The following is a 26,003-nucleotide window of genomic DNA, read 5'->3' on the forward strand; positions in this document are numbered from 1 at the left end:
CGACTGAATAACTCATGTTTAGCAGCAAGCTAAAGCGCGAGAATGTATCAGGGACAAACAATGTTCAAAATTTTTCGTGCTTGTAAAATGAGACCGACGAGGATGGGATTCGAACCCACGCGTGCAGAGCACAATGGATTAGCAGTCCATCGCCTTAACCACTCGGCCACCTCGTCATGTGCTCTACCTTTCCGAAGACTTTGGTACATATACACACTTATCTGACTGCTATCGTCTCTGTTTCTCTGTTAGCATTTCCTGAACCTTCCTGCTGTGGTTAACGGCGGTGTTCTTCAAACTTAATCTTGTTCAAATTTACAATGTGAAACGCGTTAAAAAAGCTCGGCATAGCTGCTCAGTGATTGGCTAAAGTTTCCATCGGCCACGATATACAACCTCTGATTGGCTGAGGGCTGATTCTCTCGTTGAATGAATATAGGAAGTGTGCAGCGTGAGACTGCAATTTGACATTCGCTCAGCGCTATAACGGAATCAAGGTAACGAGTTTTTGAGTTGACTTTTACCTTTATTTATATTTATATTTATATTTATCGCACTTGTGTATCAGTTAGCAGACGGTCACACCGATTAATGACTTGCACATTTTGTGATTATTTGTTTTGTTTACAGAAGTCGCCGAGTCTTTAAATGCAGCCGTCTTAGCATGCACTCGGGAAGCTAACGTTATTCAGTTAGCTGTAGCCTCTGTATTCATACTTAATTCAGACACGTACAATCGTTGTGTTGGTGATAGTAGGCTGCTGATTTTAAAAGAGACACAATCAGGATTTATTTTCGTGTGTAGACGCTTCTCTTCATATCAGTTATTGTAGTTTTTTTGGGGGAAAGTGAAACGGAAAATAAAACAGGCTCGAGTAATATTAACTGATTTTGAATCTGTGCCACGGTCCCCACAAGTCAGGGTTCACTGGACGATCAGCGCCTGTTGTCACAAAAGCTTCTCTCTTTACTGCTTCTCCGAAATATGAAATATGACCACACTTCAATTCATGTAATTCCAGTTTCTTTGTACGCTTGTGCGTACAATGTCAATAAAGCTTATCTTATCTTATCTTAATTTACTTGCCACTGCACTATGCTCTATTTTAACCACTACAGCTCCAAATTGAAGTATATTAAAAATAAGCAGGGCAATCTATTAAAGAATTAGTCTTAATTTCTAAGAATCATTAAAAACTTATTTGGGAACTAAAATCATTAGGTGAAGTCCTTTTGTGTTTTATTGCAAACTGAAAATCTGAGTATATTAGGGTACCAAGAGAGCAACTATAGTACTGGATAGGAATTCAGGAGTGGCAGACAAGACTGTGAGGGTGGTGAAGGACATGAGGTAAGTGAGGTGTGGTGTGGTAGAGGTGACAGATGATTTTAAGGTGGGGGTGGAATTACATCAGAGATCTGAGCCCTTTCTTGTTTGCAGCATTGATGGACAGGCTGACAGATGAGGTCAGATTGGAGTCTCCTGCTTTGGGGGCTGCAGTGAGAATATAGAGCAGGTGGAAGAGAGACTGGAGAGGTGTAAGTATGTTCTGGAGACAAGAGTAATGAAAGTCTCTGAAGCAAGACAAGAATACGTGTGTGTGTGAATGACAAGGAAACACTTTTAACAGTGAAGATGCATGAAGTAGAGGCAGTAAAGATGTTAAAGGGACAAACTGTGCACAAGAGGGGTCAAGAAGCAAGTGCAGGCAGGGTTGAGCTGGGAGTGGTGGAGATGAGTACAGAAATAATTTGACAAAAGCATAGCAGCAAAACTGAAAGGGAAAATGTGCAAGAGTAAGACCTGGTATGTATTTTTTTTTTTTTTTTTTTTTTAAAGCCTGTCCGGTCTGGCAGCTTTTGCAATCAAATTTATGATCTAAATATACTGTTGTGACAAACATGTTTGCTTGAGGAGCTCTGTAGACTCTCTATAGCAGGGTTGGGGAACTCTAGGCCTCAAGGGCCAGTGTCGTGCTGTGTTAGATAGGACCCTGGGTCAACACACCTGAGTCAAATGATTAGTTCATTACCAGGCCTCTGGAGAACTTCAAGACATGTTGAGGAGGTCATTTAGCCATTTAAATCAGCTGTGTTGGATCAAGGCCTGGAGTTCCCCCACCCCTGCTCTATAGGCTGCTTGTTCATTTTTCTTCTTCCTTTATCTATTTATTAATTTCTATTATTATTAATACTATTATTTTTCACAGCAGTTCCAAAATATATCAATCCCCTTACCATCCCCTTCGTCTCCCCCCCTTTCCACACCTATCCACCACCCCACCCTCACCTCTTAGGATGGATAAGTTCAGAAATGAACTAACTGTCACCAGTTAGGAGACAAAGTTAGAGAGACAAGGCTGAGATGTTTTGGACATGCGCAGAGGAGGGATAGTGGATATAATGGACAAAGGATGTTGAATATGGAGCTGCAAAGGGAGGAGAAAAAGAAGACAACCACAGAAGAAGTTCAAGGATTGGTGTGGCAGAGGAGGATGCTAGATATTAGGTGAGATGACCTGGTGACCCCTAAAGGGACCAACCAAAAGAAGAGGAAGAACAAGAAGCTGGCAAACCCAAACAGTTTAAGATCAAAGCTATACTTGATGATTATTCAAGATTTTATCTTCTATATACAGAATTCTAAACAAACTCTTAAAAAGACTCTTAAAATAATTATACATAGAAGTCATTCTAGTATCTGTAGGACTGTTGCAAGTAAATATCAGTGCGTTTGTATCGTACACAAGCTGTTCTACTCTGCGTGTCCTGCCTGACAGAGACAGGTGTGCAAATACCCACGGTTTAAAAAAAAGAAAGTTGTAGGTTCTAACTTGAAGCACCACTTATCTTGCTGTCCCACATTTGCTCCTAACATGTTCCCAACTTTCCTTCCCTGCTATTTTAATACAGTACCAGTGTAACGTTCAGACTCAAGATGGTGGACTCCCAGTACTACCTCCCAAATGACATTGGAATCTCCGCACTCGACTGCAGCGAGGCCTTTCGTTTGCTTTCACCTCAGGAGAAGATGTACGCCCACTACCTGTCACGCGCGTCTTGGTATGTTACTAATGCAAAGATGTGAGAATATCAACACTCTGAAATTACATGTTTCACCTTCTCGAAACAACAAAAGACTTCAGGTTATTTAAAATTTGCCGTCCTGCTGGTTTTAAAAATAACAAATGTAAATACATCTGTTTGAACGTTTGTCTTAGGTATGGCGGTCTGGTAGTACTGCTGCAGACATCCCCCGAGTCTGCAAACATCTTTGTCTTGCTGCAGAGAATCTTCAGAAAGCAGACGCCTGCACAGCTGGAACAGGTCGCCACAGCAGCTGGGCTCAGCTCTGAGGAGTATCAGGTACACGGCCTCGCCGTCTCTCTGCCGTTTCATTTCTTTCTAAAACAAGCTTTCATCCACAACGGCTGCAGTCATATAAAAATGTTTCTTCAATGTTTTCTCGTTTATGATATTCAGGCCTTTCTGGTGTATGCAGCAGGTCTGTATGCAAACATGGGCAACTACAAGTCTTTTGGAGACACAAAGTTCATCCCAAATCTGCCTAAGGTAAAAAAGGCCTGCAGTGAGAGTTGTCAATCCAGTGTAGATACTTTTTAACCAGATTATAGGTTGAGGACAACTGTAAAAGCAGCTTCGTAGAGTGTAAACACGAAGCTAACGAAATGTAACTTTAGAAACCTGACAAATATCAGTGGTGTTCAGAACAAGTGTGCCTGATATAGTGTAATCTGATGTGTTTATCATTGAAAACAATGCTGCTGTCTTTTAAGCTGTCTGCATCTGTGGCATGTACACTAGGACAAGCTGAAAGCGCTGGTTTGGGCCAGCCAGGCCTTTCAGGAGCAGCCGGCTGAGATGGAGGCTCTGTGGGACAGCTGCTCCTGTCTCCTCTACTCGCTGGAAAACAGACAGAAACAGCTGGGGCTGGGCGACAAGGTGGGATCTTTTAATCATTTAAAGCCAAGTGCAGGCTGGCTGGTTAACAATTTTGATTAAATAGCCAGTGGTTTTCATAGATGAGAGAAATGTGACAAATGGTTTTGGCCTCAGCTGCAAAAGTTTCGTTCTCTTTGGCTTTATTTTGACTTCTTCTTCTTCTTCTCCCCCCCCACCCCCCTTAATTCTGAGATTTTATCTGCCTTTTAGGAAAGCAGTAAATATGCTTGTTCCCTGTGAGAGGATGCATGGCTCATTGACTCTATTTGTTTTGTTTGCTTCAGGGAATTACCACCTATTTCTCAGGAAACTGCTGCCTGGAGGATGCTGAGCTGGCTCAGAAGTTCCTCGACTCAAAAGTAAGCAAATTCACATCTAAAATAAATCTTTTAAATGTTTTTTTGTTTCTTTTATCTCTTTTAATCTCATTCTTATAATAAATGTGTTTTTAATCTGCCTTTGAGTCTTACTCAGTTTATTCTTGTCGCTTGTTTCTAGAAACTGTCTGCCTACAACACGCGTCTGTTTAAGAAGGAAGACGGAGGGAAAACCTGCTATGAGGTCCGCTTGGCTTCAGCTGTGCAAAAAGGTCAAACTGCAGTTAAAAAAGCCAAAACAAAGGGGGAAAACGGCATGCAAAAAGTCTTCCAATATATATTAATGAAAATAAATAAACAATTGGTTCACAGACTGCGCAGTGGATGGGGAGTGCGAGTCCTGCTGTGGCAGCTTCAGCTTTGAAGACAAAGAGTTCACTGTGAGGAGGGGAGACTATAGCCGTGTCATGGAAAAAGTCTGCTATTATGTTGAAAAAGCACAGGTGAGACGGATAAGAATGCAGTGGAGCTTACATGAATACCAGTTTTATCATTTAAATCTAAAACATAAAGTTGGGTTAGTAAAATATCAGTAATTGTCTTTACAAGAATATGGAGTGAATGACAACCAAAAAATGTTTCTGTCAGAGTTCTAGTTATAAAATAATTTTTGTTTTGTTCATCATCATTATCATCATCATTTATTTATATAGCACTTTAAAAACACACCTGGTAAACCAAAGTGCTGAACAATACAAATATAAATATAGTAATAAAATAGCAGAAACCAGACGTAGCAATAAAATTAATACAAAGGTCAGTTACCCACAGAGTTAAAAGCCTGGGAATAAAAATTGGTTTTTAATAAGGACTTAAAAACTGGCACTGATGTAGCCTGTCTAATATGGAGAGGAAGGTTATTCCAAAGCATCAGCGCTGCAACAGAGAACGCTCGGTCTCCTCTAAGTTTCAGCCGTGACTTTGGGACCGAAAGCAACAACCGCTCAGCTGACCGAAGGGAACGAATGGAGACGTGGGGCTTCAACTAGTCAGACAAATAAACAGGTGCCAGACCATTTAGAGATTTAAAAACCAATAAAAGGACTTTAAAACAGATCCTAAATTCAATTAGAAGGCAATGTAGAGAGGCCAAAATCGGAGTGATGTGGTCAAATTTTCTTCTGCCAGTTAAAAATCGTGCCGCAGCATTTTGCACTAGTTGCAAGTGATAAAGTGCCCTGCCCAACCCCTGTTAAAAGAGAATTTGTTTGTGAATGTCTTGCAGGCCTATGCTGCCAATGAGAACCAGAGGAAGATGCTTGAAGAGTACACACGCAGCTTCACCTTAGGCTCCATTGACGCACATAAAGAGGGTTCGCGCTACTGGATTAAAGACAAGGGGCCAATTGTGGAGAGGTGAGTCCACTAATCAGCAGCACAGTACGTTTATGAGATCCCGATGAATTTTAGAGAGGGACTATTTTAGCACCGTTTAAATTCTGCTGCACAGTGAAATTGATTTATTATATTTCCTGCCTATTTACTTCCCCATAAAACTCATTCTGACCTTTGCACTGTGGATGAATACCGCTCCTCACTCTACTCCTTATTATCCCTTCATTTCCTCCCCGGTCTTGCTTCCTCTCAGTTATATAGGTTTCATCGAGAGCTACAGAGACCCATTTGGCTCCAGAGGAGAGTTTGAAGGTAAGTGCCAAGCTGATGAAGAAGAGCGATACTGTCATGACTATTGTTGTGCAAGCTGTGATCTTATGGGTCTCTTCGGGTTTTATTTCCTGCTGGTTGGCTGAGCTTACTTAAGTAGATGGACTTAGCATCTCCACTGGATACATTTCTGTGTTTTGCCCCAATAGTAATTGCAGCCTGTGGTCTTTAAATGAACACGCACTGTAAAGGATGTTGTTTAGTACTACTGTTGAAATGCTGGATCTAATTTGGGCAGCATATGTCCAAGTGTCCTTATCAGTTTGAGACTGATAAGGATTTTTTTTTCTCTCCCAACCTACTCTTGGCTCTGTGTGATGTCAGTGAGAGTGGCAATCCCTTATATGGTTATTTCAGGCACATGGCGATCAGCAAAAATTTGTGTTAAAGGGAGGGGGAAGGGAGCTAAAAAAGCTTGTTTCAAACGGTGGAAAATCTGAGTGTGTGCACCAAGGGACGGATGAATAACAATTTAAGCTGTGAGTCATGCAAAACTACTCCAGTAGAGTCGAAAAATAAAAATACAGACCTGGAAATGAGCATTAAAAAAATTACGTGGTGGATTTGATGTCCTAAGTTTATTGCGTCATGCTGTTTTAGGTTTTGTGGCCGTTGTGAACAAGGCGATGAGTGAGCGTTTCGCCAAACTGGTGAGTTCAGCAGAAGTCTTGCTTCCTGAGTTGCCTTGGCCGCAGGAGTTTGAGAAGGATACGTTCCTTAAACCGGACTTCACCTCACTGGACGTTCTCACCTTCGCTGGGAGTGGAATACCAGCCGGCATCAACATCCCCAACTGTACGTGCGCAGAAATCTCTGACACTGTCAAACAGCTGAGTCCAGCTTAATTACAGCATTGAGCTTGTTTGTTTGTTTTTATATAGACGATGACATCAGACAGACAGAGGGCTTTAAAAACGTGTCGCTTGGTAACGTGCTGGCTGTAGCCTATGCAACGCAAAAAGAAAAACTGACCTTCCTGGAGGAGGGGGACAAGGTATTTTACACATTTTTCTGATTCTCTTAAACACCATCTCTGTTTTCCATTCACACACCTGTGTAATAATACATTCTCCTGATTCTTCTGTTTTCTCCAGGATTTGTTTATCAAATGGAAGGGCCCGTCGTTCGAAGTGCAGGTTGGACTTCACGAGCTTCTGGGTCATGGGAGCGGAAAGCTGTTTGTCCAGGTCTGTTTACTTCCTGTGGTGTGTTAAGAGCAGCAGATATAGTCAGTTCCTCTTTGTAAAATGTTTCTGGACAATTAAAAAAAATCAGTGAATAAATCTAGTTTTCTATTTGTGTGTCCTCATTCTTCATCCATAGGATGACAAGGGCAAGTTTAACTTTGACCAAAGTAAGGTGATCAACCCAGAGACCGGTGAACCGGTGAGTTTGTTTTTGTGTGCACCTTTCTGTTTGGTTTTAAAATCTTATGGCCATTTTCATGCTTTAGTTTTCAGTTGCTGAATAAAAGACAGACTTAATGTGTGAACATGCGTTTCAGGTGTCCAGCTGGTATCGGGGCAGCGAGACCTGGGACAGTAAGTTCTCCACGATTGCTTCTTCTTATGAAGAATGCCGCGCTGAGTGTGTCGGACTCTATTTGTGCCTCAACAAACAAGTGCTCAGGTATGTCCTGCACACTGTAATAAATGTGTATTATATATGTTAAACTAACTTACACATCCCACCTTAACCAAAAAGTTTTCTTATTGCCGTCTACAGGTAACAATCATTCCCAGCAGTGAAATTCTTAGGCTCAGCACCTCCTCAATATTTCATGTAGAGAAGCAAATATTGCACATAAAGTAAAAATAAAAAGGAGATCAAATAAACTGTATAAATAAGAAAATAAAAGTCACATTTGGATTGAAAAGTCTCCCTCAAATTTCCATAAACTGACAGATTTTTGCAGCTGGGAAAATATTTGTGGGATCCAAGAGTCTTTTGGGAACAAAAACAAAGGCTTTCAATCTATTTAAATATGTAATGAATATTAAAAAAACAAACTCCAGAGCCAAGTGAAATAGTGCTCACTTTATTTGGATGTTTGGAAACTTTAAGCAGCTCTTCAGTCCACTTTTTTTACAGTTATTTTTCAGTCGTACTCCAGTTTGTGGACATGGATGGTTTTTTTTGTTAAATATATAAAAATGGGTTGGAGGGAGTGGTCATTATGTATGTTCAAGAGTGTGGCTGATTCCCTGTGGGGTCGGTGTGTTTACATCCATGTGTTTCTGTGCCAGTATTTTTGGCCATGAGGGTCAGGATGCAGATGATGTGGTGTACATAAACTGGCTCAGCATGGTCAGAGCGGGACTGCTGGGCCTGGAGTTCTACACACCTGAGAGCAAGAGCTGGAGACAGGTAATGTGTCTGCTCACTGAGCAGTTTTCCTCTTACTAGTGGCCTCTTTTCACTTCTTCTTCAAAGTTGCAGAGTATTAGCTGAACAGTTTCTACAATCAAGCATACAGAACGTTGACTATGTGTTTCTTACAGCCTCAGCTCGATACGTCTGTGTCATTTTTATAAATAAGCTGATGGTAAATTTCAGTTTGTTTGTTAGACAGTATGTCAAATGTATGTGGCGTTATGTGTTTGCGTCAGGCTCACATGCAGGCTCGATTCGTCATCCTACGCGTGCTGCTGGAGGCTGGAGAGGGCCTGGTGGGCCTGGAGGAAGTAACGGGAGAAGATGGCAAGCCCGATGCACGAATTACACTGGACCGAAGCAAGATCCCCACCGTAGGCAAGAACGCCATCCATAGGTTCCTTTGTAAACTGCAGGTAATCAATACTTCTCCAATCAATGGATGCAAAATAGAATAATTCAGTAGAGTCGATTTGACAGCTACATGCACCACTACACTACCCTCTATTTGTTTTTGTATTAAAATCAAAGAAGCAGAAAATTAAGCAGCTACAATTTTGATTAGCAGTTGAGTGTTTTATGTTTAAAAATATATATATTAAAACTTATCGGGTGCACCATGGCAAATGTGAATTTGTGTATTATTTACTTATAGCAGTAACTTATAGTTAGGATTTTAGTTTGAGGGTTGAACAAAACAATGAAATGAGTCAAGCTTTTGTAACTTGTTTTGCAACTAGATTGATCCAAACTTTCCACCTAAGTTTACTCTAAGCCATCATCTAAGCTTTATTGTCGTCTTTCTGTTGATTTCACTCAGTATGCTGTTAAGCTGAATCCACAGTTTGTAAACTGATTTGTAGGTCTTGAAGTCGACGGCAGATGTGGAAGGAGGCAGGGCTTTCTATGACAACTACTCCACTGTAAGCGACACTGGCGCTCACAACTTTTTGCGCCTGCGCGAGACAGTGCTGCTGAGGAAGGAGGCTCGCAAGATGTTTGTTCAAGCCAACACAAGAATCAGCGGTATGTAAATGACTGTTTTAACAGGGTGCTGTCTGATTTATTTATTTATGTTTGATAACCGGTCTAGCTGTTTTCACTTCAATAAAACTATTCATAAGCATGTGATGATAGGGTTGGCAGCAGGGGAAATGAAACGGCATAGTATCGCGATAATTTGCATGGTAAGGTGTCAATTTTAAAACACTATTGGAATACTGCAAACAAGAGGGCTCAGAATGTGATTTTTGTTTTTCTATTATTATTTTTTTGTTTTTGACATTCTGTTACCAATTGCAACTGATTGCAAGGTAATTGCACAGATTGGCAAGCGTTCTGCAAACATTCGCAGTCTGACTTGGACTGATTTATCAGAAACAGGTTGAATGCATTTGGCAGCTTATCTCCCCTTTCAGTTACAGACTGATAGATGGTCTTATGGCAGCTTTTAGTGACAGAGTCAGTCTCATTTTGCAGCAAAAAACTTGTGATATAAACTTATCTGGTTGGATAAAACACATTGACTTGATTGAGTTCAATGTCTACATTATTTTCAGTTGAAAAAAGGAGATAAATCATAATGTATGTGATTTTACAGATCCCAAAATATTAAACAATCTGATGAATATAGTATTGTGAGGTAATGAATGGAAAGGATGATTACGCTTCTCTATATCCAAGTTTTATTTGGAAGCTTCCAAAAATACCTTTTTGGAGTTTGCTTAAAGACCACGTGTCAAACCTGTAATGGCACTGCTTCATCCTCGCATAGAAATATTAACAATTGTACAAATGGCATTAAAAATATATTAACTGTTCAACTTGTTGTTGTGACAGACAACAGTTATACAAGCATACAAACAAGTGAATTAGCGCTGTTCTGCCAGAGTTAATCATTCAGTCTGTGTGTGTTTGATTTCCAGGGGATAGTGTTGAGCTGGTGGAATACGAAGGCAGCGCAGCAGGTTTGATTCGTTCCTTTACCGAGCGCTTCCAAGACGATGCAGAGCAGCTGGAGTCCGGCCTGCTGGAGCTGAGCAAACAAGACGCTCCCTGCTGGTGTTGATGTGTGGAGGGAGGGAGAATCTGCTTTGCAATTTCCAAAAAGTACCAACAGAAATCAGATTTTTCTTTTCTTTTTCCTTTTCTTTGCAACTGTATGCAATAGCAGAATCATTCTTTCTTACATCCAATAAAGCCATAGAACCAGAGCAGCCACAACTTTTAAAGCACCAACGGATTCTTAAGCACTCTGGTTCAGTGTCAGGTCTGTTTCTGATGACAATTGTCAGACACAGTGTGAGTGAGATGATTATTAATAGCTCATCACTCTTGCAGATGTCTTTGGAAAACACTTTTCTAATGAGAAGTAAGAACTAAACCAATGAAACCCTGACACTTAAAAACAGTTAAAGCATTGAAAAAAATGCTTTTACAAATCTTTATGGTAACTCAAAGTGATTGAAGTGAATACTTTTTTACAGTCAACTCATGGCTACAGATTTTACAGTCTTCACAGCTGGTCCTTTTTAGTTTTGTCCATTTCTGTGTTAATGACTTGAGAGGTTTAGACTCTTAACTAGCTCCAGTGACAACTTAATGTTGACTGTAAGGCAAAGAAATACTTCATGTTTTTTTTTGCCCAGTTTGGTATTAAGGCATATTGGATTAGTGTTATTCCTCTTTCTGGTGAGTTGGACTAGTAAGTATTTTTGATGTTGAATCTGAACAAATTAAAAAAATCAATTTGATAAGATCTGGGTGGTATTTCTTTCCTTCCAGAATCATAGCAGGTTTCATTTTCATAAACTCACTTTTACTACACGTTAACAATAAAGAGTCACCCTGAAGAAACTACTGGCATTCTGAAGTAATCCCAGGGATTACTAATATGATTGAAAGGCAGTTTAAACTGTTTGCTCGTTAGATGCTTTTGTACCATCGCCCTGTTTTTCGGATGTATCAGGAGTTTCTGCTGTTTCTTCAGTACTGCAGCTCTCCCTATCGTTTACAGAAGCAGCATTCGTTTGTAACACCAAGTCAACCTTTTCCCTCTTTTGGTGCTGATCTCCTTTGTATTCTCCATCCTCGTTTTCGATCACTTGTGCTTCCTCCTTCTCTTCAGCTTCACTGTCTGATCTCAACTGATCCGGTGTTGAAGGAGTGGAGTATGTATCGCTGGCCAGCTCTATCAACGGAGAGAAGAGTTGGGAGATGAAGGGAGAGAGAGAGTAGGGGACCTTAGGAGAAAGAGATGGGGACTGATAAGGCGAATGGGAGGGAGAAGCACTGGGAGAGTCATAAGGGGAGAGAGAAATGTGCATCTTGGGAGATACAGATGGGGACTGATAAGGGGAAAGCGAGGGAGAAGCACTGGGAGAGTCACGGGGAGAGAGGGATTGAAACATTTTGGGGAAAAGAGGAGGTGGGTTAGGCGACAGTGAGGCACAATTGGGGAAACTGATTATTGGACAGGGTTTCATGTAGTCTGAGTCATCTGGGAGATGCTCCTTTATTGCTGGTGGCTGAGCAGTAGCCTCCTCTTCTTTCACTCCCTCTTTACTTTGGCGTGCTTCCATCTGCTGCTCCTGTATCCCTGGCTGGATCTGAGGAATTGCTGATGAAGGCTGCAGTTGACCACCGCTGGGATCGTTTTGCGTCACCGGCTGGGTATGGCCATCTTGAGCAGTCTGGTCTTTTCTCAGCTCGAGTGTTTCCTGTCCGCTCTTCTGGGCTTTACGCCTCCCCTTGGTTTTTGGCATTAGAGGTGGCGGAGGTGGCGGAGCAAGCGGGGGCGACAGCATGGTCGATGTCTCTGTTGAAACCCGGACTTTGAGGCTGTGCTTGAACATGCGCCGTCTGGATAAAGTGCTCTGAGACTGCAGGAAAAGAGGGTTGATGAAACAGAGAGCGCCCAGCCCAGAGCCACAGTCCAGCTCTAAGGGACTACGCGTCGTGATCGGGCAAAACTCGTGGAACAAGGTGGAATTTAGAGACGATTTCTGGGCGGCAGCATCTGAGTCAGGTGCAGATTTATGCTGGTTGTCTGAGTCTGGCTGTGGAGCTGAGTCAGACGGAGCTGCAGAGCTTGACTGCAGTGCAGACTTAGGCGGGGCGGAGGTTGCAACATCTCGCTTCTTCTCCTTAGCTTTTCGGGGCTTAGGTGTCTCCCGTGGCCCACGGACATTTAGGTGGGAATTCCAAAACTCTACACAACAAAAAAAATGTTTTGGTTATTTTAATAAGTTCATCATAACCAAAATTTACTGTGATTCTGATGCGAACAGTGATTTATTGAGTAAAGTTAACATTTTATAAGCTGCATAAATTCAACATCATTGTGACTGTAATTTACTATTGATTTTTTAATTAAATTCATATTTTATACATAAAAGAATTAAGTAAGCAGAGGACAGAAAAGATACACCTACACACAAACTTCCCCCAGTGCCCGCTTGCTAACCTGCGGCTGAGACATAATTAATGATGTGCTTAAATAAATCCTGGAAGATCAAAGTATTTGAAGTATTTGATGCTTACAAAATCTTCTATCAGGGAAAAAATGAAATGACCAACCTATTCCCATGTGTGAGATAGACTCGAGCTCTTTGTGCGATGATGCCCTCGCTATTGCGTCAGGAAGCTCCAGAGGGAATGGTAGCACATCTCTGAAAAGAAACATGCGCCGCAGAGATTAAAAAGATCTGCATTAGTTCTTGCACATAAACAGATATTGGAATGGATTCATGTGGAAAAAGAGGAAGAAGTGATGACAACGTAATAGGACTTGATCAAGGTTAAAGAATCAAAATTATACTAAAGAACCACTAAGGAAACCGAGAATGAGCAAGGCAACATTTTACCTGCTAACACAGTAAAAGGAAATTAGTCTTGGAAGGTCTGGAAAGCTGATGGCTGAAGTCTCCAGAGACAGAGCTGCGGATGAAGAAAATTCAAATGTCAGGGATGTTTAGTGCGAGGGAACGCTGGCTGGTATTAATAATACAGTTTATCTGAGGAATTATTGAGTAGAATATTGGGTCTTTGGCCTGAAGTATTACTTTAAAAGAAGACAATGAAAGGCATCTTTGCTTTGATCTGAATTCTAGTATTTATGTGTAAGTACTGTGTAATACTACAGAAATGATAGTGTGCAGTGTAGTTGTAGATTTAAAGCTGTCTGATATTTAATCACAGCATCCTCAGAATGAAAAGGTTTTAAAGCTAGGTTAAATAAGACTCATAGAATTGCTGACAACACTGCACTCATCATGGTCTGTGTGCGTGTATTTTTTAATTGTTATTTGTTGCAATAAATAATAAAGTAAAAACAAGCAAATGGTGTATATAATACCTAGCCAAAAGAATATAATTAAAGAAAATGCTGATTTACATTTATATCCAGCACACGAGTACGGTGTTGTTGCTTCTCCTTGTTAAATGAGAAATTAACTGTGATTAACCACTTTTACAAGCCACTCCCAGGCATGATTACTGCCCGACCTGCTGGATCAGGAAATAAATTAAATCGAACCTGTCTGACAAAGTGATGTGGGCTGAAAGATCTCAAAAAGCAACAGATCATGCCATGATATAAAGACACTAAGAAAAGCTGAGAAGCAAAGTCACTGACTTCTATCAGTGACTTTGTTTGGTGCTTTGAGACTCCACCAAACCACAGTGAGAGCCATTATCCACATATGGAGTAAACAGTGGTGAACCTTCCCAGGAGTGGCCAGCTGACTAAAATTACTCCAAGAGCACATCGACGACTCATCCAAGAGGTCAGAAAAAAACAACATCAAAAGACCTGCAGGCCTCACTTGCTTCAGTGTTCATGATTCATTAATAAGAAAGTGACTGGGCAAAAATGTCATACCATGGCAGACCATTCAAACTTGAAAACTCTCTAATATGGCTGAATTCAAACACTTCCTTCCCATCTTTGATCCCTTAATTAATGAAATTATCTAATCAAAAACTGCATTTTGTATTTACTTTGTCTAATATTAACATTTGCTCGATGATCTAACATAAGCATGGCACATATGCAAAAAGAATAAAAGAAATGAGGAAGAAGCTAAATAACTTTTTCACAACACTCTATTAAACGTTAAGATGATTTCCTCAAGTGTGAGTGGACTCTTCCAAAGACTACCAAGTGTTGAGGTAATGCTCTTACTGCCTTGCTCCTCTCTGATACCAAACTGCTGAACAAACGATGGCACGCTGTCATCCGTCAAACGCACACAGAGCACGTTTCTTTGGGACGTGCGAGACTTTCGCACCAGGAACGTCTGCAAGACAACACAACTGATTACTGAACGCAACTGGGAGTGCATAAGAAAAGGTAGGAGAGGAAATGTGGATGTGTGTTATGTCTGTGTCTCAGACCCCGGGAGGCTCCCTCTGCAGTATGTGCAGTGCTGTGGCTGGGTTGATTGATAGCTGGAGCCAGACGGGCACTGTAAGCAGGAGACGGTCCAGTACACTGATGTTTTTCAGGGAACCCTGACCCCTCAGCTTGCGCTCCGATACTTGGGTGGGCTCTGGGAAATCGTACAGGGGTTCTTCTTGCTGTGCCATCTAAACACATACAAACGCATACAACAACATAGTTAATGTGCTCCAAATCACCATGCAGTCTCATAATGCTACACGTGGTTATGGCATCCTTCTGGATCCCAGTCATGACAGAAAGACGGGTGAGACTGCTGCACACAAACAGAGACACACACCTGTACCATAAATCTGACTGGATTGGACCGGCAAGTCCAGACTTGGTAAAGCACAGCAGCTCAGACAGAGCTTAAATAAAATAGCAACCTATGGTGAACATCTTTAAATTACAGACACACCAACAGCAAACACAAACGCCACAACAGTCATTAGATGTTAAGTAAAAAAGGAGCAAATGTCAAACTGACACACTTATCCTTGTTAATATGAACACATCAATGGGCTGAATCTGACCGCAGCCTATACATGTCAACTTCTGTCTGGACCCGCACGAAGTACATTCCTCTAAAACTTGCACATTTCCTCCGCAAACTGCGCTGCACGCAGGCTTCTAGCGCTACAGCCACGTAATTGTGTGTCACAGCACGCTCATCTTATTTTTAAACAACCAACTCAAACTGTTTTACTACCTCTCTGCTCCGATTCTTCTCCTTCCTTTTCCACCTCCGGATCCACTTTATGATGGCATGCTTCGTGTTCTTCCACCAGCTTTTTTTTTTTTTTTACTACAATGGGAAGTTTACTTCTCTTTCACTCTGGCCTGTCATGACGCGTGCTGTCAGCTCTGAAGATGCCTTCTTTTGCTCCTCCTCCTAACCCACCTGATCTCACCTGGAGTCAAGTCAAGTCAAGTCATCATGACGTCAGACTCACATGTTCTAGATCCACATAAGACTTGAGTTATGTCTTATTACTGTATTACTTTTTAGTACAGATAATAGTAACAAGTCGTTTTAGAAGAGCAGTTAAACAGGGGTTAATTGATTTAAAGTCCTGTAGTTACAGAAACCATAGCCTCCGTTCATCCATTTTCTTAGTGCTACAGTCTACTTTAGCACATTAGCGCGAAGATATGCAAGTAGCTTGCCAGTAAAGTGACCGTCTTGGTGAAACTGCGCCCTCCATGTGTGCAACCCTACCTCAAGAAACCGGATACGGATGTGAGGTTTAAATACGACAGCTCCAGGACCGCGTTGGGTAAGGCTTCTGTGTACTTTGCTGGCATAATTCAAAAATGTTGTAATTTTGGTACAAATATGAAAACTAGACGGGCTTAGTTATTTTTTTTTACGATAACTGGTAACAGAGACCTGGCTTTAGCTTTGGTAGACGTTTGCTACCACTCAGATAAAAGCCTCTACGTTAGCGTTAGCTAGCGTAGCTAACATTAGCTAATGCTCAACAAGATGGCCAGGAGTGTCTGGAGTTTTAGCGTGCTGCTGGTCGTGTAACGGTGCTTATAGTAAGCTATATAAACAGTTACATGTAGCTATTTTTCGTCTTTTGCCATTCTGCGGCTAACCTAGGCGTTTTACAGACTTTAATTTGGAGGCATTTTCGCCGCCCAACTTAACGGTTTTATTAGCTTAGCTAATAATACCTCCTGGCGTCGCTGCGGCGACTGCCAAGTGGCAATCCGGCGAATACGCAAATAGCTATAAAAAAAAACCCGCCTGGTAATAACGCCAAATAGTGTGTGGGGGGTGGGGGGGAATCAATCAGCTTTGATAGGCCTTTCGAGATTTTTTCAAGACAACAAATTTCCTGTTGAGATCTACTAATCGTCTAGCTAGCCTGTTGCCGTTGCTCAGAGTATCACAAATGACCGTATGTTCCCCGCATCATGTTTGTTCTCTTGCAGATGCCTGGTTTTTACAGAGATGAGCGGTGAGAACGTGAAGTTGTTTGTAGGGAACCTTCCTATAGATGCTACGCACGAAGAACTGAACAAGCTCTTTGGTCCATATGGCGAGATCAACACCTGCTCGTTGCTGAGACAGTATGCTTTCGTTACCCTGAAGGGAGAGGGGGCAGCAGACAGGTATAATTGTTACACTGGCCATCACTGTTATTAGATATAATTAGTGTTTTGCTTTTCTAAGTGCTGTTGTACATCTCGGAAATCATGTCAAAAGGAGTCATCTAGTTTACATGAAAACGTACATTCTTTTCTCAAAGTATAAGAGCAGACTGAGTTCATTGTATTTAGTCATTTAAAGTAGTCCAGCTTTGTCGTTTTTAAAATTCGTCAGAAATGCAACATTTGCATTAGTGATGTTCAGTATGTGTAGTAAAGTAAAGCTAACCCCCAAAATAATTATGGCTTATCAGCAGACTCTTAAATAGAGTATTGCACAGACATCTGCCGTACATTGCTCTGTGTCTCTTAACTTAACTTTGTTCTGACCAGTTGCACTAATGTGCATAGTGGCCTTCAAAATCCTATTGTGAGTTAGAAACATCATATGATAGATAGAATCTATCTATTCCAAAACCAGAAACGTTCATTTATTTTATCATCAAGGTTATTATACTTAAGTAAAACATGTTAAAAACATGTCATAAACTAGACTTTAGTGAAATAAATTGAAACAAGTTGAAATGTCTTTAGTTTTAATGTTTGAGAGTTTAGTCAGATTTAGTCTACATGACATGTCATTCTCTCTCACAGTTTGATTTTTTGGTATTGTAGTACATATTCTGAACCTCTTAAATGATACAGTTGGTAAGCACTATCTGCATTGTAATAAATGATGTTTTTGTTATAGTGTTAAAACAACTACACAGAAATGAGTCCACTCTGGGAGCTACATATTTGTTACAGTACAACAATCATATTAATGAGTTATACAATATAAATTAAAGGTTAAAAGTAACAAGTATATACATATATTTGACCTTTCCAGTGCTTTGACTGTTTAAAAGTAATGACTAATTATAAATCTCAAAATCCATGCATAGCAGCTTAATTTGACCATTTACTTAGCTTCACTTATCTGCTTAATACTAGTCTAATACAGTAGAAGCCTAAAACACATGCAATAGTTTACAGTTTGCAGACACCTTAAAAAAATGTCTGAGTGGAGACAAACAGTTCAGATACAAGAATTGTCTCTTTCATTATTATTAGAAATTGGAAGACCTAGGTCAAACAATAAAATTAACAAAGTTTATAAAGGTATGAAAGAAGCAACAGGCTGCAGTATCTGAAAAACTTTAAGATACTGGGGGTAAAAAAAAAAGGAACAGGACCATTCTCTCACCAAACACTGTTGTGGTCTGACTAATTACAGTAGCTGTTTACTTCCTATTAAAGTTCAGTTAGTAAAACAAGGAAAGGCTGCAGCAGTATTTGTTATGCTGGTATTTGATCTCTTCCATAAAGAACTCCATTAATTCTTCATGGCATAGATTCAACAGGGTCTCATCAAAGATTTTGGTTCATATTGATGTGAAATCATCTGGTCACTGCAGATTTGTCCTGCCTGCACACCTATAATGTGAGTCTGCTCTTCCAGCACATCCCAAAGGTGCTATTTTGGGTCAAGATCTAGTGACTGAAGGACATTTAAGTACAGTGAACTGGTGGTCACATTCAGAATAAATATTTACCATATGAATGTTGACTCAATCATGAGACCAGGCAGTTTTTGTCCAGTCTATTGTCCAATTTTGGCGAGCCTGTGCAAATTGTAGCACCAGTTTCCTGGGCTTGGATAGCAGGAACTTGGTGTTCCATATTCAAAGTGAAATTGCCGTTCTTACTCATTCCGATGCTCAGTTTGAACCTCAGCAGGTAGTTTTCACCAAGACTACATATGTAAATGCATTGAGTTGTTGCCATGTGACTAGTTGATTGGATATTTGCATTAATGAGCCTTTGAATAGGTGTGCTAAGGGAAGTAGGCAGTGACCGTATATTGCAGTTAAATGTTATTACTGATAGTCTCATCTGTGGTTTTGAATGTGTTTATGATTTAGCTGTTCTTACGTTAACAGGGCGATACGACATCTTGATGGCAAAGAGTACCGAGGCAGACCCCTGGTAGTCGAAGAGTCACGAGCACGCCCACCCAACTCCACTAAAGTGTTTGTGGGGAACCTCAGCGCTACATGTTCAGCAGATGACTTGCATGGGCTGTTCTCAACCTTCGGAAGAGTTTTAGACTGTGATAAAGTCAAAGGTAACGTATAAAGCCTTGTAAGCTGTAAAGATTGTGTGTGAGAGAAATTTGCATCAGGATTTAATTAACTTGAGCTGGTTTGAATAAGAACAGATTTGGGGACTTTAAACTCTGAGCAAGTGACTTTTCTGGTTTGCATCGTGGTCCAATCTTTCAAGTTGATGTGACATAAAATATGGGATGCACACATTTTATTGTAAAAATCAGCCTCAGACTAATGTTGACCTTTCTCTTTCCTGTAAACTACAGCAAGGTTATGCTCAAATGTCGGCTATGCATTCGTGCATATGGAGAGGAAGGAGGAAGCCTTGGCGGCTATTGAGGCACTCAATGGGACCATGTTCAAGGGGCGTCAGTTGGCTGTAGAGCTGTCCAAAGCCCAACCTCTGATAAACCAGATTATGACAGCCGGAAATTCAGCTAACCCCGCAGGTGCTGTAACAGCAGGTGATGATGAAAGGGCAATTTGTTTTCCAAGAAATGAAATGCAGCTTATGTTGTAATCATGTTTTCAGCAGGTGGCAGAGAGGGTCTTCTTCCACGACCGCCTCCGTCACTAGAGCATCATCAGAGTCAAGCAGCTGTGCTTGCTGCAGCTGCAGCTGCTGCAGCTGGATTACCCATACAAGTAAGCATATTCCCCACCAGGATGTCCACTGCCATTTGAAAGCCTTCTGCTCTTTGTTTTTCAAAGTAATGAATATCACAACTTTTTAGGAAACTTTTATTTTGAACTATAATTTGAACTCCCTGTATTGCACCATAGAGTTTAGACGGACTAGATTTAAGAATTTTCTTTTGTTGCAGGTTCAACAAAGTGTCCATAACTCTTTCTACAACACCACATCCTTTGACCCCACCTATGCTGCTCTGAAAGGGATCACCAGTTCTAAAGGTGCAGATGGAGTCATATATGGAGCTCTTGCCAGCCAAGTGTATGGATCCGTAGCTGACCAGGTGTTTCATGAGCTGGCAAATCACAATTCTGCGGCGGCCGCAGTTGAGGAAGAGGTGGAGCCCCAGACTGTACCAGATCCAACAACACTTTTCGAAGCAGCGAGAGCCAAGTTCTTTCAGGAGGGACAGAAGGTCTGTTAACTTTGGAGTAAAAATGTCTTGTGTGCTTGTGTCTATTATTGTGTTTCAGAAACGGTCATCTTATCTGTTGTTGTTTTTTTTTTTTTGTTTTTTTTATGATTCAAGGTTCTGGCAGAGCAGCAGGCAGGGAGAAAGGCAGCACCTTCAGATAATGAGCGGGACCGCAGCCCAATACGAGGAAATCGAGCTCCTCTCCTCCCTGACCCTGTTCCAGGTTCATTTGCTCAGATACGCCCCAAACGACGTGCCCTGCTTCCAACACCACCTGGAGCACCTGAAGACCCCGTCGCTGCCACCACCACAACTCCTGAAGGAGCAGATCCTGTTGCGAGGTACACATAACATTTAAACAGCAGATAGTGATAGAAGAAAATTAAGCTTAAACCAGTTTATGATAATATAACATGGTCATATTATTGAGATTTGTGTGCCTTTTTTTTTTTCTGCTTATTTCTTACCTTTTCTTCAACTCTAATTTTGACTCAAGGTCATATACAGAATACTACCAACAAATGCATCAGTACCAACAGTATCAACAGTACCAGCAACAGTACCAGTACCTCCAGTATGCCTACACCAATCCTCCACCACCACCTCCGCCTCCACCGGCAACCACACAGGCACCTGCTTCCACCACAACCCCTGCACCACCAGGGACATATACAGCACTCCCGACATATGCCGCATCGGATTCCTATGCAGCACCAGGAACGTACGACACTTCGGGAAGTTATGACGCCTCATCGGGGAGCTACGACGCTTCATCCGGGAGCTACGATGCCTCGTCTGGAAGCTACGACGCCTCAGCGGGCTATGACACATCTGGAGGCTACGGGGCACCGGGAGCATATGATTCATCGGGAGCTTACGGAGCGGGAAGCTACTCCACCTCCACACCGTATGAGCAGACACCCGCACACGGGCAACCCATGCCCCCGCGCCACGATTACCCTTACCACACGCCAGAACCCCCTTATCGATAGTCCCACCCCCTTCCCACACGCTCCTTACACATGGCAGATGTGTGATTGTGTGTGTGCGCGTGTATGTGTTTGTGTGTGTACGTGGGCGAGCATACATAAGGGACAGTTTAAAGGTGAAAAACGAGAGTGGGCAAGGTTGTGATTCTCCCCTGTTTCTCCATCTTGACCAACTAGTCTCTCAATGGATGATTACTCAGTTAAGTGGATGATTATGAGCTAGCAAGGTCTCTGGAGTAGTGGAGATGAGGGAGGCAGCTGATACTGGAATGCTGTTAAGCATTTATAGTTCCTGTTAGATGTGATATAGAGGCACAGCTGGTTCCTTGTTGAATGTTAAAGCTTAAATTTTGCCTCAAACAAGGTCGGACTCAGAAGGTGGGTTTTTGTCACTTCAGAAGAGCTTTCTGTTGGGTGTCAGGCGAAGCCCTTTTATGTACTCTACATAAAAGATTGTTGCTGCATGAAATGTGCAGTCTGGCAACTCTTTACATCATCGTATATTGCAGACAAAAAAAACAAAGTACAGATAAGGAAATTATAAACCGGTTTTATCCATGGAAACATATCCTGTCCAACTGGGACTGTATAGCTTTGTTATTGTTTTTATAAAACACTAATTTCTCTACAGGCCCATGATGTTCATTCATGACGGCCAACTTTGGGTTGGCTGCAATTTAATGTGCTGTTGAGCTGTATTGCTTTATACTAATTGTTTCTATAATTTTGTCCCCTTTATATATCTGTCAGGGTGTTGAAGAAACATCTCTTTGTATAATGTTGTTCAGTTAGACAGCACCTCAAACTGCAGTCTGCTATGAAGAACACAAAGTTGACTCAGCACATCTCCAACAATAACAAAGTACAAACAGTTGTGCTTGCATATTTGTTGTAGCTTTTGTAGAGTATGTAACGAGGCTTAGTCTGAAGTCATTTGTAGCGATGGTTTCGTAACAATAAACCTGTTTTGATCAGACGCGCAACCTCTACATATAATATGGTGTTTGAAGATGGAAAGCAGAGCTGAGGTAAAAGGAAGTTTGAGTGGTTAATCAAATTGATTGTTTCATTTACTGAGGAAATTTGATCCTGTACAGATTGAAAATGTGTTGTTAAATTGACCAGATGGCATCTCAAATAATGTATCAGGCCGGTTTCACTTAAGCCCCTTTCAGACATGGGATAGAAAACATCAGTCTTGTAGATTGACAGCACTTGGATTTTACATGAATTCTTCTCACGGCTTCGTTCAGGCACACAAACAGCTTTCAATATATCCAAAAGACCTATCTCACTGGTGTCATTGGGCATTGTAAGCATCACTCTGTAGATGTAGTTTCACTTGAGAACATTTGTTCTCTCCTTCATCGTCAGTACCAGCAGGGTTTCTCTGATTTTGAGTGTGTGGGCTGCCGACTTAGCTGCTTCTCCCACACAAGCTCAGAGACATCATCCTGTCTTCTGGACTGAATAAAGCAAACACATACACTTGATTATTGTTTTTGACGCACATGTGACAGCATGCATCCAGACATGCACCATATTGAAAGAAATCTGTAAGTCTTACTAGGTAGACCTAGTGAGATTGCTGTGTCTGAAAGGGGTTTTGCTGACGGTGTAGTCTTAAAAAAATAAAAGAATGGGGGCTGTTCACATGAAAACATTTCCTAAGCTTACTCGTTTGCAGGGTGAGAGGAGTGACTTTGAGGTAAATTTCTAGACCATCCTCCTAACATACAAGAGTTGGACTGTTTTTTGATGGATGTAAGCAGTGTGTGAATAACCTGCTTGATGTTTCATAGTTTTGCTATTTTGGGCAGTATCGATTAAAGCAGAGTAGACCCACAAGAGTGCATGATTTCAGTTGAGGTAGATGATTATAATTTACCTACCTTTTCTTCCCCTCTTGGCTTTCTGTAAATCTTGAGGTCTGTGCAAACAAAAATATGTTCCAACCTCAGGAACTGAATATGTCCTGTCAGTTTTTGCTTTAAAGGTCGGTTTTGCCTTTAAACGTCAGAACAGAGTCTTCACGTAATTTAGTAGTTATTCACACTTAGTTCTTTCTCTCTCAGTTTTGTGTTCAATGCATCCACATCTTTCTCTGATTATAAGCAGCATTCAGTTGTTCAATAGTTTTGGGGGTTTTTTGTTGGTTTTGTATATATGTGAATTTATAAGAGCCAGGAGGAATGTCAGCAAGCGATGCATGGCCAATGGAGCTAATAGAATTTGAGCAATTAAAATTCAACTTTTAATTTTTCTTTCCTCCTTTTTATTTTTTGTTTTTGTTTTTTTGACATCTTCCATTAGTTTCCATTTTGTTGGGAGTCTCATCAGCTGCTGTCATACCTTTGGTCTCACGGATAGCTGTGGTGATTTAGACAGAGAAAAAATCTACAATTTGGTACAAATGTAAATATTTAAAAAGATGCCAACCAACATTTGGTAGGAATATTGACTGTTAATAAAAACCATAGTGATTGTATTTCTTTCTAAACAGTTGGAGACCTGGTGTAGTTGGACAGTTCAGTTGTACCAGACTCGTAAAAAGAGGCAGCCGGTTTGTATGGCAGGGAGGGATTACAGTTGTGCTTATGACATGTAGTGAGTGATGGTGAGTTGTAGTGGCATTGGCGAGTGAAGTAAAAAGAGAAAGCAACTGTGCGTGTATCGAAGGGTTTTAAGCCGAGCAGACTTCAGGTGATGTTCTCAGTGCTGCTGGTGATGCGAAAGTCGTTTTGGATTTTGTAGAGGCCACTGATTTTTCCCGGGCAGAAGTGAGAAGGCACGAAGACCTTTCCTTTTCTCTTCTGATCTCACCAGAAGCACACACGGGCTTTCTCAGCATCCAAATCACACCTAGACAACTTTCACCTTATAACTGGGTTAGTTCATATAATTTATAACAGACAACACGTGCGATGCAGTGCAAATAATACTAATGCACACCTGATTCTTCTTGCATTCATGACTCTCAATAGTTGCTCCGATGTGATTGTACCACACATTAGCTACTCGCATTACTTCTCATTCAGCACGTGAACTGATAGTGCTGCGATTAATTTTCAGTGACACATAGCCTCTCTACATTTCCACATTATTCCACCTTCTCCATGTGAACTGTTAGTTGCTTGCCTTGTTGTTGCTGCTGCTCCAGCCACCTTCTTCCTCTTGCTGATTATTGCAGCTAGAGTGGGAGGGAGCCAAACTGAGCCCTTGCCCTGGACGTACGGCACACGCAGCTGTAGCGTGGAATGGGGAAAAAAGCAGCGTTAGGCCTGAAACTGCTGTGGACGATGGGGGGTCTCCCCACTAAGGTAAACACTCAGACCACACACTCAGACCCCTCCCCGAAACACGCCTACACACTCACCAGCACACACACGCCGTACAGATGCTCCTGTGTCCATACTTCTTACTCCTCACTTGCCTTCAGGGATTCAGATTTGTCTGGATTTTGGAATTATTTTTTTTTAATTATTTTTTTTTTTTTTTTGAAACAACTCACCCATCTTTTTTCTCTTCTTATTAATGTTTGTTTGGGGTTTTGGTTTTTTTTTTCTCTTTCTTTTCTTTTTTTTTTTTTTAATGGGAGATCTTTTTCTTTTTTTTTTTAAATTTTCCTGTTAAAATCCTTACATTTCCCCTCCCTCCTCCCCTCAACAAGTTTTCTCTGCTCATACATTCCTGCTCCTAATGTGACCACTCTCACACAAGTTTTTAAGGACATCTGTGCCACCTTTAGTCTAAATCTGAACACACTCTGCAGCAGGCATGTTGTTGTAAGTACGTCCTGTTTCAGCCTATCACCGAAGAGCACCACAGCCAGAGTCGGGGACATTTAGATTGATGGGTTGTCTTAGTTTTTCTAAAAGCGCCCCTGCGGCCTCTTCGGGGGTTAAGTGCCTTGCGTAAGAGCACAGTGGTAGGGCCTCCACTTCAGAGTTGAATAACCTGGCTCAGGATCGGTTGCTGGTTCAACGCTCGACTCCCCCCGTCTGAAAACGATTTTTGATGCCGCATTCAACTTGTATGAATGACGATGAACACGGATGCGACCATGTTGTTTTAAATTACATTTTGTCCTATGTTCTTTCAAATGTTTAATTATCAATAAAATGAATTTCAACTGAATGAAACAATCTCTGTGTGAATATTTGAAGATGCAGAAAGCTTGGCGGGTTTTGCCATTTAAACTTTCAGGGCTCAGCGTCAGATGACATTTTATTCAGTTTTTTCCCAAAAACATCAATCTATGCTTTTTCAAATAAAAACCAATACTCTGATAACAATCCAAACCTGATAATTGAGTCGTTTTTAATATACAAAAGAAGTAGTTGAAGGTATCGGACTTCCACCTGCAAACAAGACCTTTTCATGGATACTCACTGAGTTTCATGCCCTCAACAGCAATTAAGTTTACAAATGGACACTACAGTACTGCATGGGTGTAGTGAAAGCAGTATACACAAATATACTGAGGTAACACGAGGAGTAGGCCTGTGTACGTAAATGGGCAAAGGTGGAACAGTGAAGGGGAAACTGCAGAGACATCATGCACCATTCATTGGAATAATGGTATGGATATGCAGCAGTTTCTACTCTGGTAACAAATGCCTCCATCAGCCAGATTAGTTTATGAAGTAGCTTCACTAATGAATACAAACACTTGTTTCGTGTTGAGTGTGCAGTCAGTAAATAATTTAATTGGGGAATTTTCCATTCTGGGCAATGCCCATTGTTAAACATACTCTTTAAAGGTGACCCATAGTGTTTATTTTTCATTTCTGTATATTCATTCTTTTCTAGGGTAGCTTAGCACAATTCGCAGTTCAGTT

At 41.2% G+C, this 26,003-nt stretch overlaps 3 protein-coding genes across 12 annotated transcripts; 2 read left to right on the forward strand and 1 right to left on the reverse strand.

The window, feature by feature from the left end:
- dpp3 (dipeptidyl-peptidase 3) lies at window positions 1-11,136 on the forward strand. 5 transcript variants are annotated; one of them, XM_087847403.1, is made up of 21 exons: window positions 256-497; window positions 1,272-1,351; window positions 1,442-1,539; window positions 2,914-3,063; window positions 3,222-3,366; window positions 3,484-3,573; window positions 3,826-3,963; window positions 4,248-4,322; window positions 4,462-4,552; window positions 4,653-4,783; window positions 5,566-5,696; window positions 5,929-5,987; window positions 6,606-6,800; window positions 6,887-6,999; window positions 7,100-7,192; window positions 7,329-7,391; window positions 7,510-7,634; window positions 8,252-8,372; window positions 8,615-8,794; window positions 9,242-9,404; window positions 10,304-11,136. In XM_087847403.1, the coding sequence occupies exons 4-21, from the start codon at window positions 2,939-2,941 to the stop codon at window positions 10,444-10,446; spliced, it is 2,181 nt and encodes a 726-aa protein (XP_087703529.1). In that variant the 5' UTR covers window positions 256-497; window positions 1,272-1,351; window positions 1,442-1,539; window positions 2,914-2,938; the 3' UTR covers window positions 10,447-11,136. The 5 variants fall into 5 exon arrangements, with proteins under 5 accessions (XP_087703525.1, XP_087703529.1, XP_087703526.1 ...); XM_087847400.1 differs by lacking the exons at window positions 1,272-1,351; window positions 1,442-1,539 and adding an exon at window positions 2,211-2,509; XM_087847401.1 differs by lacking the exons at window positions 1,272-1,351; window positions 1,442-1,539 and adding an exon at window positions 2,298-2,509.
- LOC102793424 (uncharacterized) lies at window positions 10,048-16,529 on the reverse strand. Of its 3 annotated transcripts, none has more exons than XM_035905303.2 (7): window positions 16,501-16,529; window positions 15,530-15,731; window positions 14,775-14,966; window positions 14,563-14,677; window positions 13,244-13,316; window positions 12,957-13,048; window positions 10,048-12,588 (listed from the first exon to the last, which is right to left on the reverse strand). In XM_035905303.2, the coding sequence occupies exons 3-7, from the start codon at window positions 14,964-14,966 to the stop codon at window positions 11,288-11,290; spliced, it is 1,773 nt and encodes a 590-aa protein (XP_035761196.2). In that variant the 5' UTR covers window positions 15,530-15,731; window positions 16,501-16,529; the 3' UTR covers window positions 10,048-11,287. The 3 variants fall into 3 exon arrangements, with proteins under 3 accessions (XP_035761196.2, XP_006784994.2, XP_087703530.1); XM_006784931.3 differs by lacking the exon at window positions 16,501-16,529 and adding an exon at window positions 16,040-16,454; XM_087847404.1 differs by lacking the exon at window positions 16,501-16,529 and having other exon boundaries at window positions 15,530-16,454.
- On the forward strand, window positions 15,681-25,307 carry rbm14a (RNA binding motif protein 14a). 4 transcript variants are annotated; one of them, XM_035905304.2, is made up of 9 exons: window positions 15,682-16,097; window positions 16,762-16,941; window positions 18,900-19,084; window positions 19,334-19,531; window positions 19,600-19,712; window positions 19,892-20,173; window positions 20,288-20,514; window positions 20,670-21,080; window positions 24,353-25,307. In XM_035905304.2, exons 2-9 carry the CDS (start codon window positions 16,781-16,783, stop codon window positions 24,354-24,356), a joined length of 1,581 nt encoding a protein of 526 aa, XP_035761197.2. In that variant the 5' UTR covers window positions 15,682-16,097; window positions 16,762-16,780; the 3' UTR covers window positions 24,357-25,307. The 4 variants fall into 4 exon arrangements, with proteins under 4 accessions (XP_006784990.2, XP_035761197.2, XP_006784992.2 ...); XM_006784927.3 differs by having other exon boundaries at window positions 15,681-16,097; window positions 20,670-25,307; XM_006784929.3 differs by having other exon boundaries at window positions 19,334-19,516; window positions 20,670-25,307.
- Window positions 25,308-26,003: the final 696 nt, after the last annotated feature.

This window comes from Neolamprologus brichardi, chromosome 10 (assembly GCF_056152115.1).
Source record: "Neolamprologus brichardi isolate AB-2024 chromosome 10, ASM5615211v1, whole genome shotgun sequence".
In the NCBI taxonomy this organism is placed as follows: Eukaryota; Metazoa; Chordata; class Actinopteri; order Cichliformes; family Cichlidae; genus Neolamprologus; species Neolamprologus brichardi.

Bases quoted from the DNA above. Each gene is read 5' to 3' on its own strand.
- rbm14a (XM_006784927.3), top strand. From the start codon at position 16,781: ATGAGCGGTGAGAACGTGAAGTTGTTTGTAGGGAACCTTCCTATAGAT. The intron at 19,532-19,599 runs GTGATGATGAAA...TCATGTTTTCAG, and splicing joins CGCAGGTGCTGTAACAGCAG to CAGGTGGCAGAGAGGGTCTT. The intron at 20,174-20,287 runs GTCTGTTAACTT...TTATGATTCAAG, and splicing joins TCTTTCAGGAGGGACAGAAG to GTTCTGGCAGAGCAGCAGGC.
- dpp3 (XM_087847399.1), top strand. From the start codon at position 43: ATGTATCAGGGACAAACAATGTTCAAAATTTTTCGTGCTTGTAAAATG. The intron at 3,574-3,825 runs GTAAAAAAGGCC...CATGTACACTAG, and splicing joins TCATCCCAAATCTGCCTAAG to GACAAGCTGAAAGCGCTGGT. The intron at 8,795-9,241 runs GTAATCAATACT...ACTGATTTGTAG, and splicing joins GGTTCCTTTGTAAACTGCAG to GTCTTGAAGTCGACGGCAGA.
- LOC102793424 (XM_035905303.2), bottom strand. From the start codon at position 14,966: ATGGCACAGCAAGAAGAACCCCTGTACGATTTCCCAGAGCCCACCCAA. The intron at 13,049-13,243 runs GTAAAATGTTGC...GTTTCTTTTCAG, and splicing joins TCCTTTTACTGTGTTAGCAG to AGATGTGCTACCATTCCCTC. The intron at 12,589-12,956 runs GTTGGTCATTTC...TTTGTTGTGTAG, and splicing joins TATCTCACACATGGGAATAG to AGTTTTGGAATTCCCACCTA.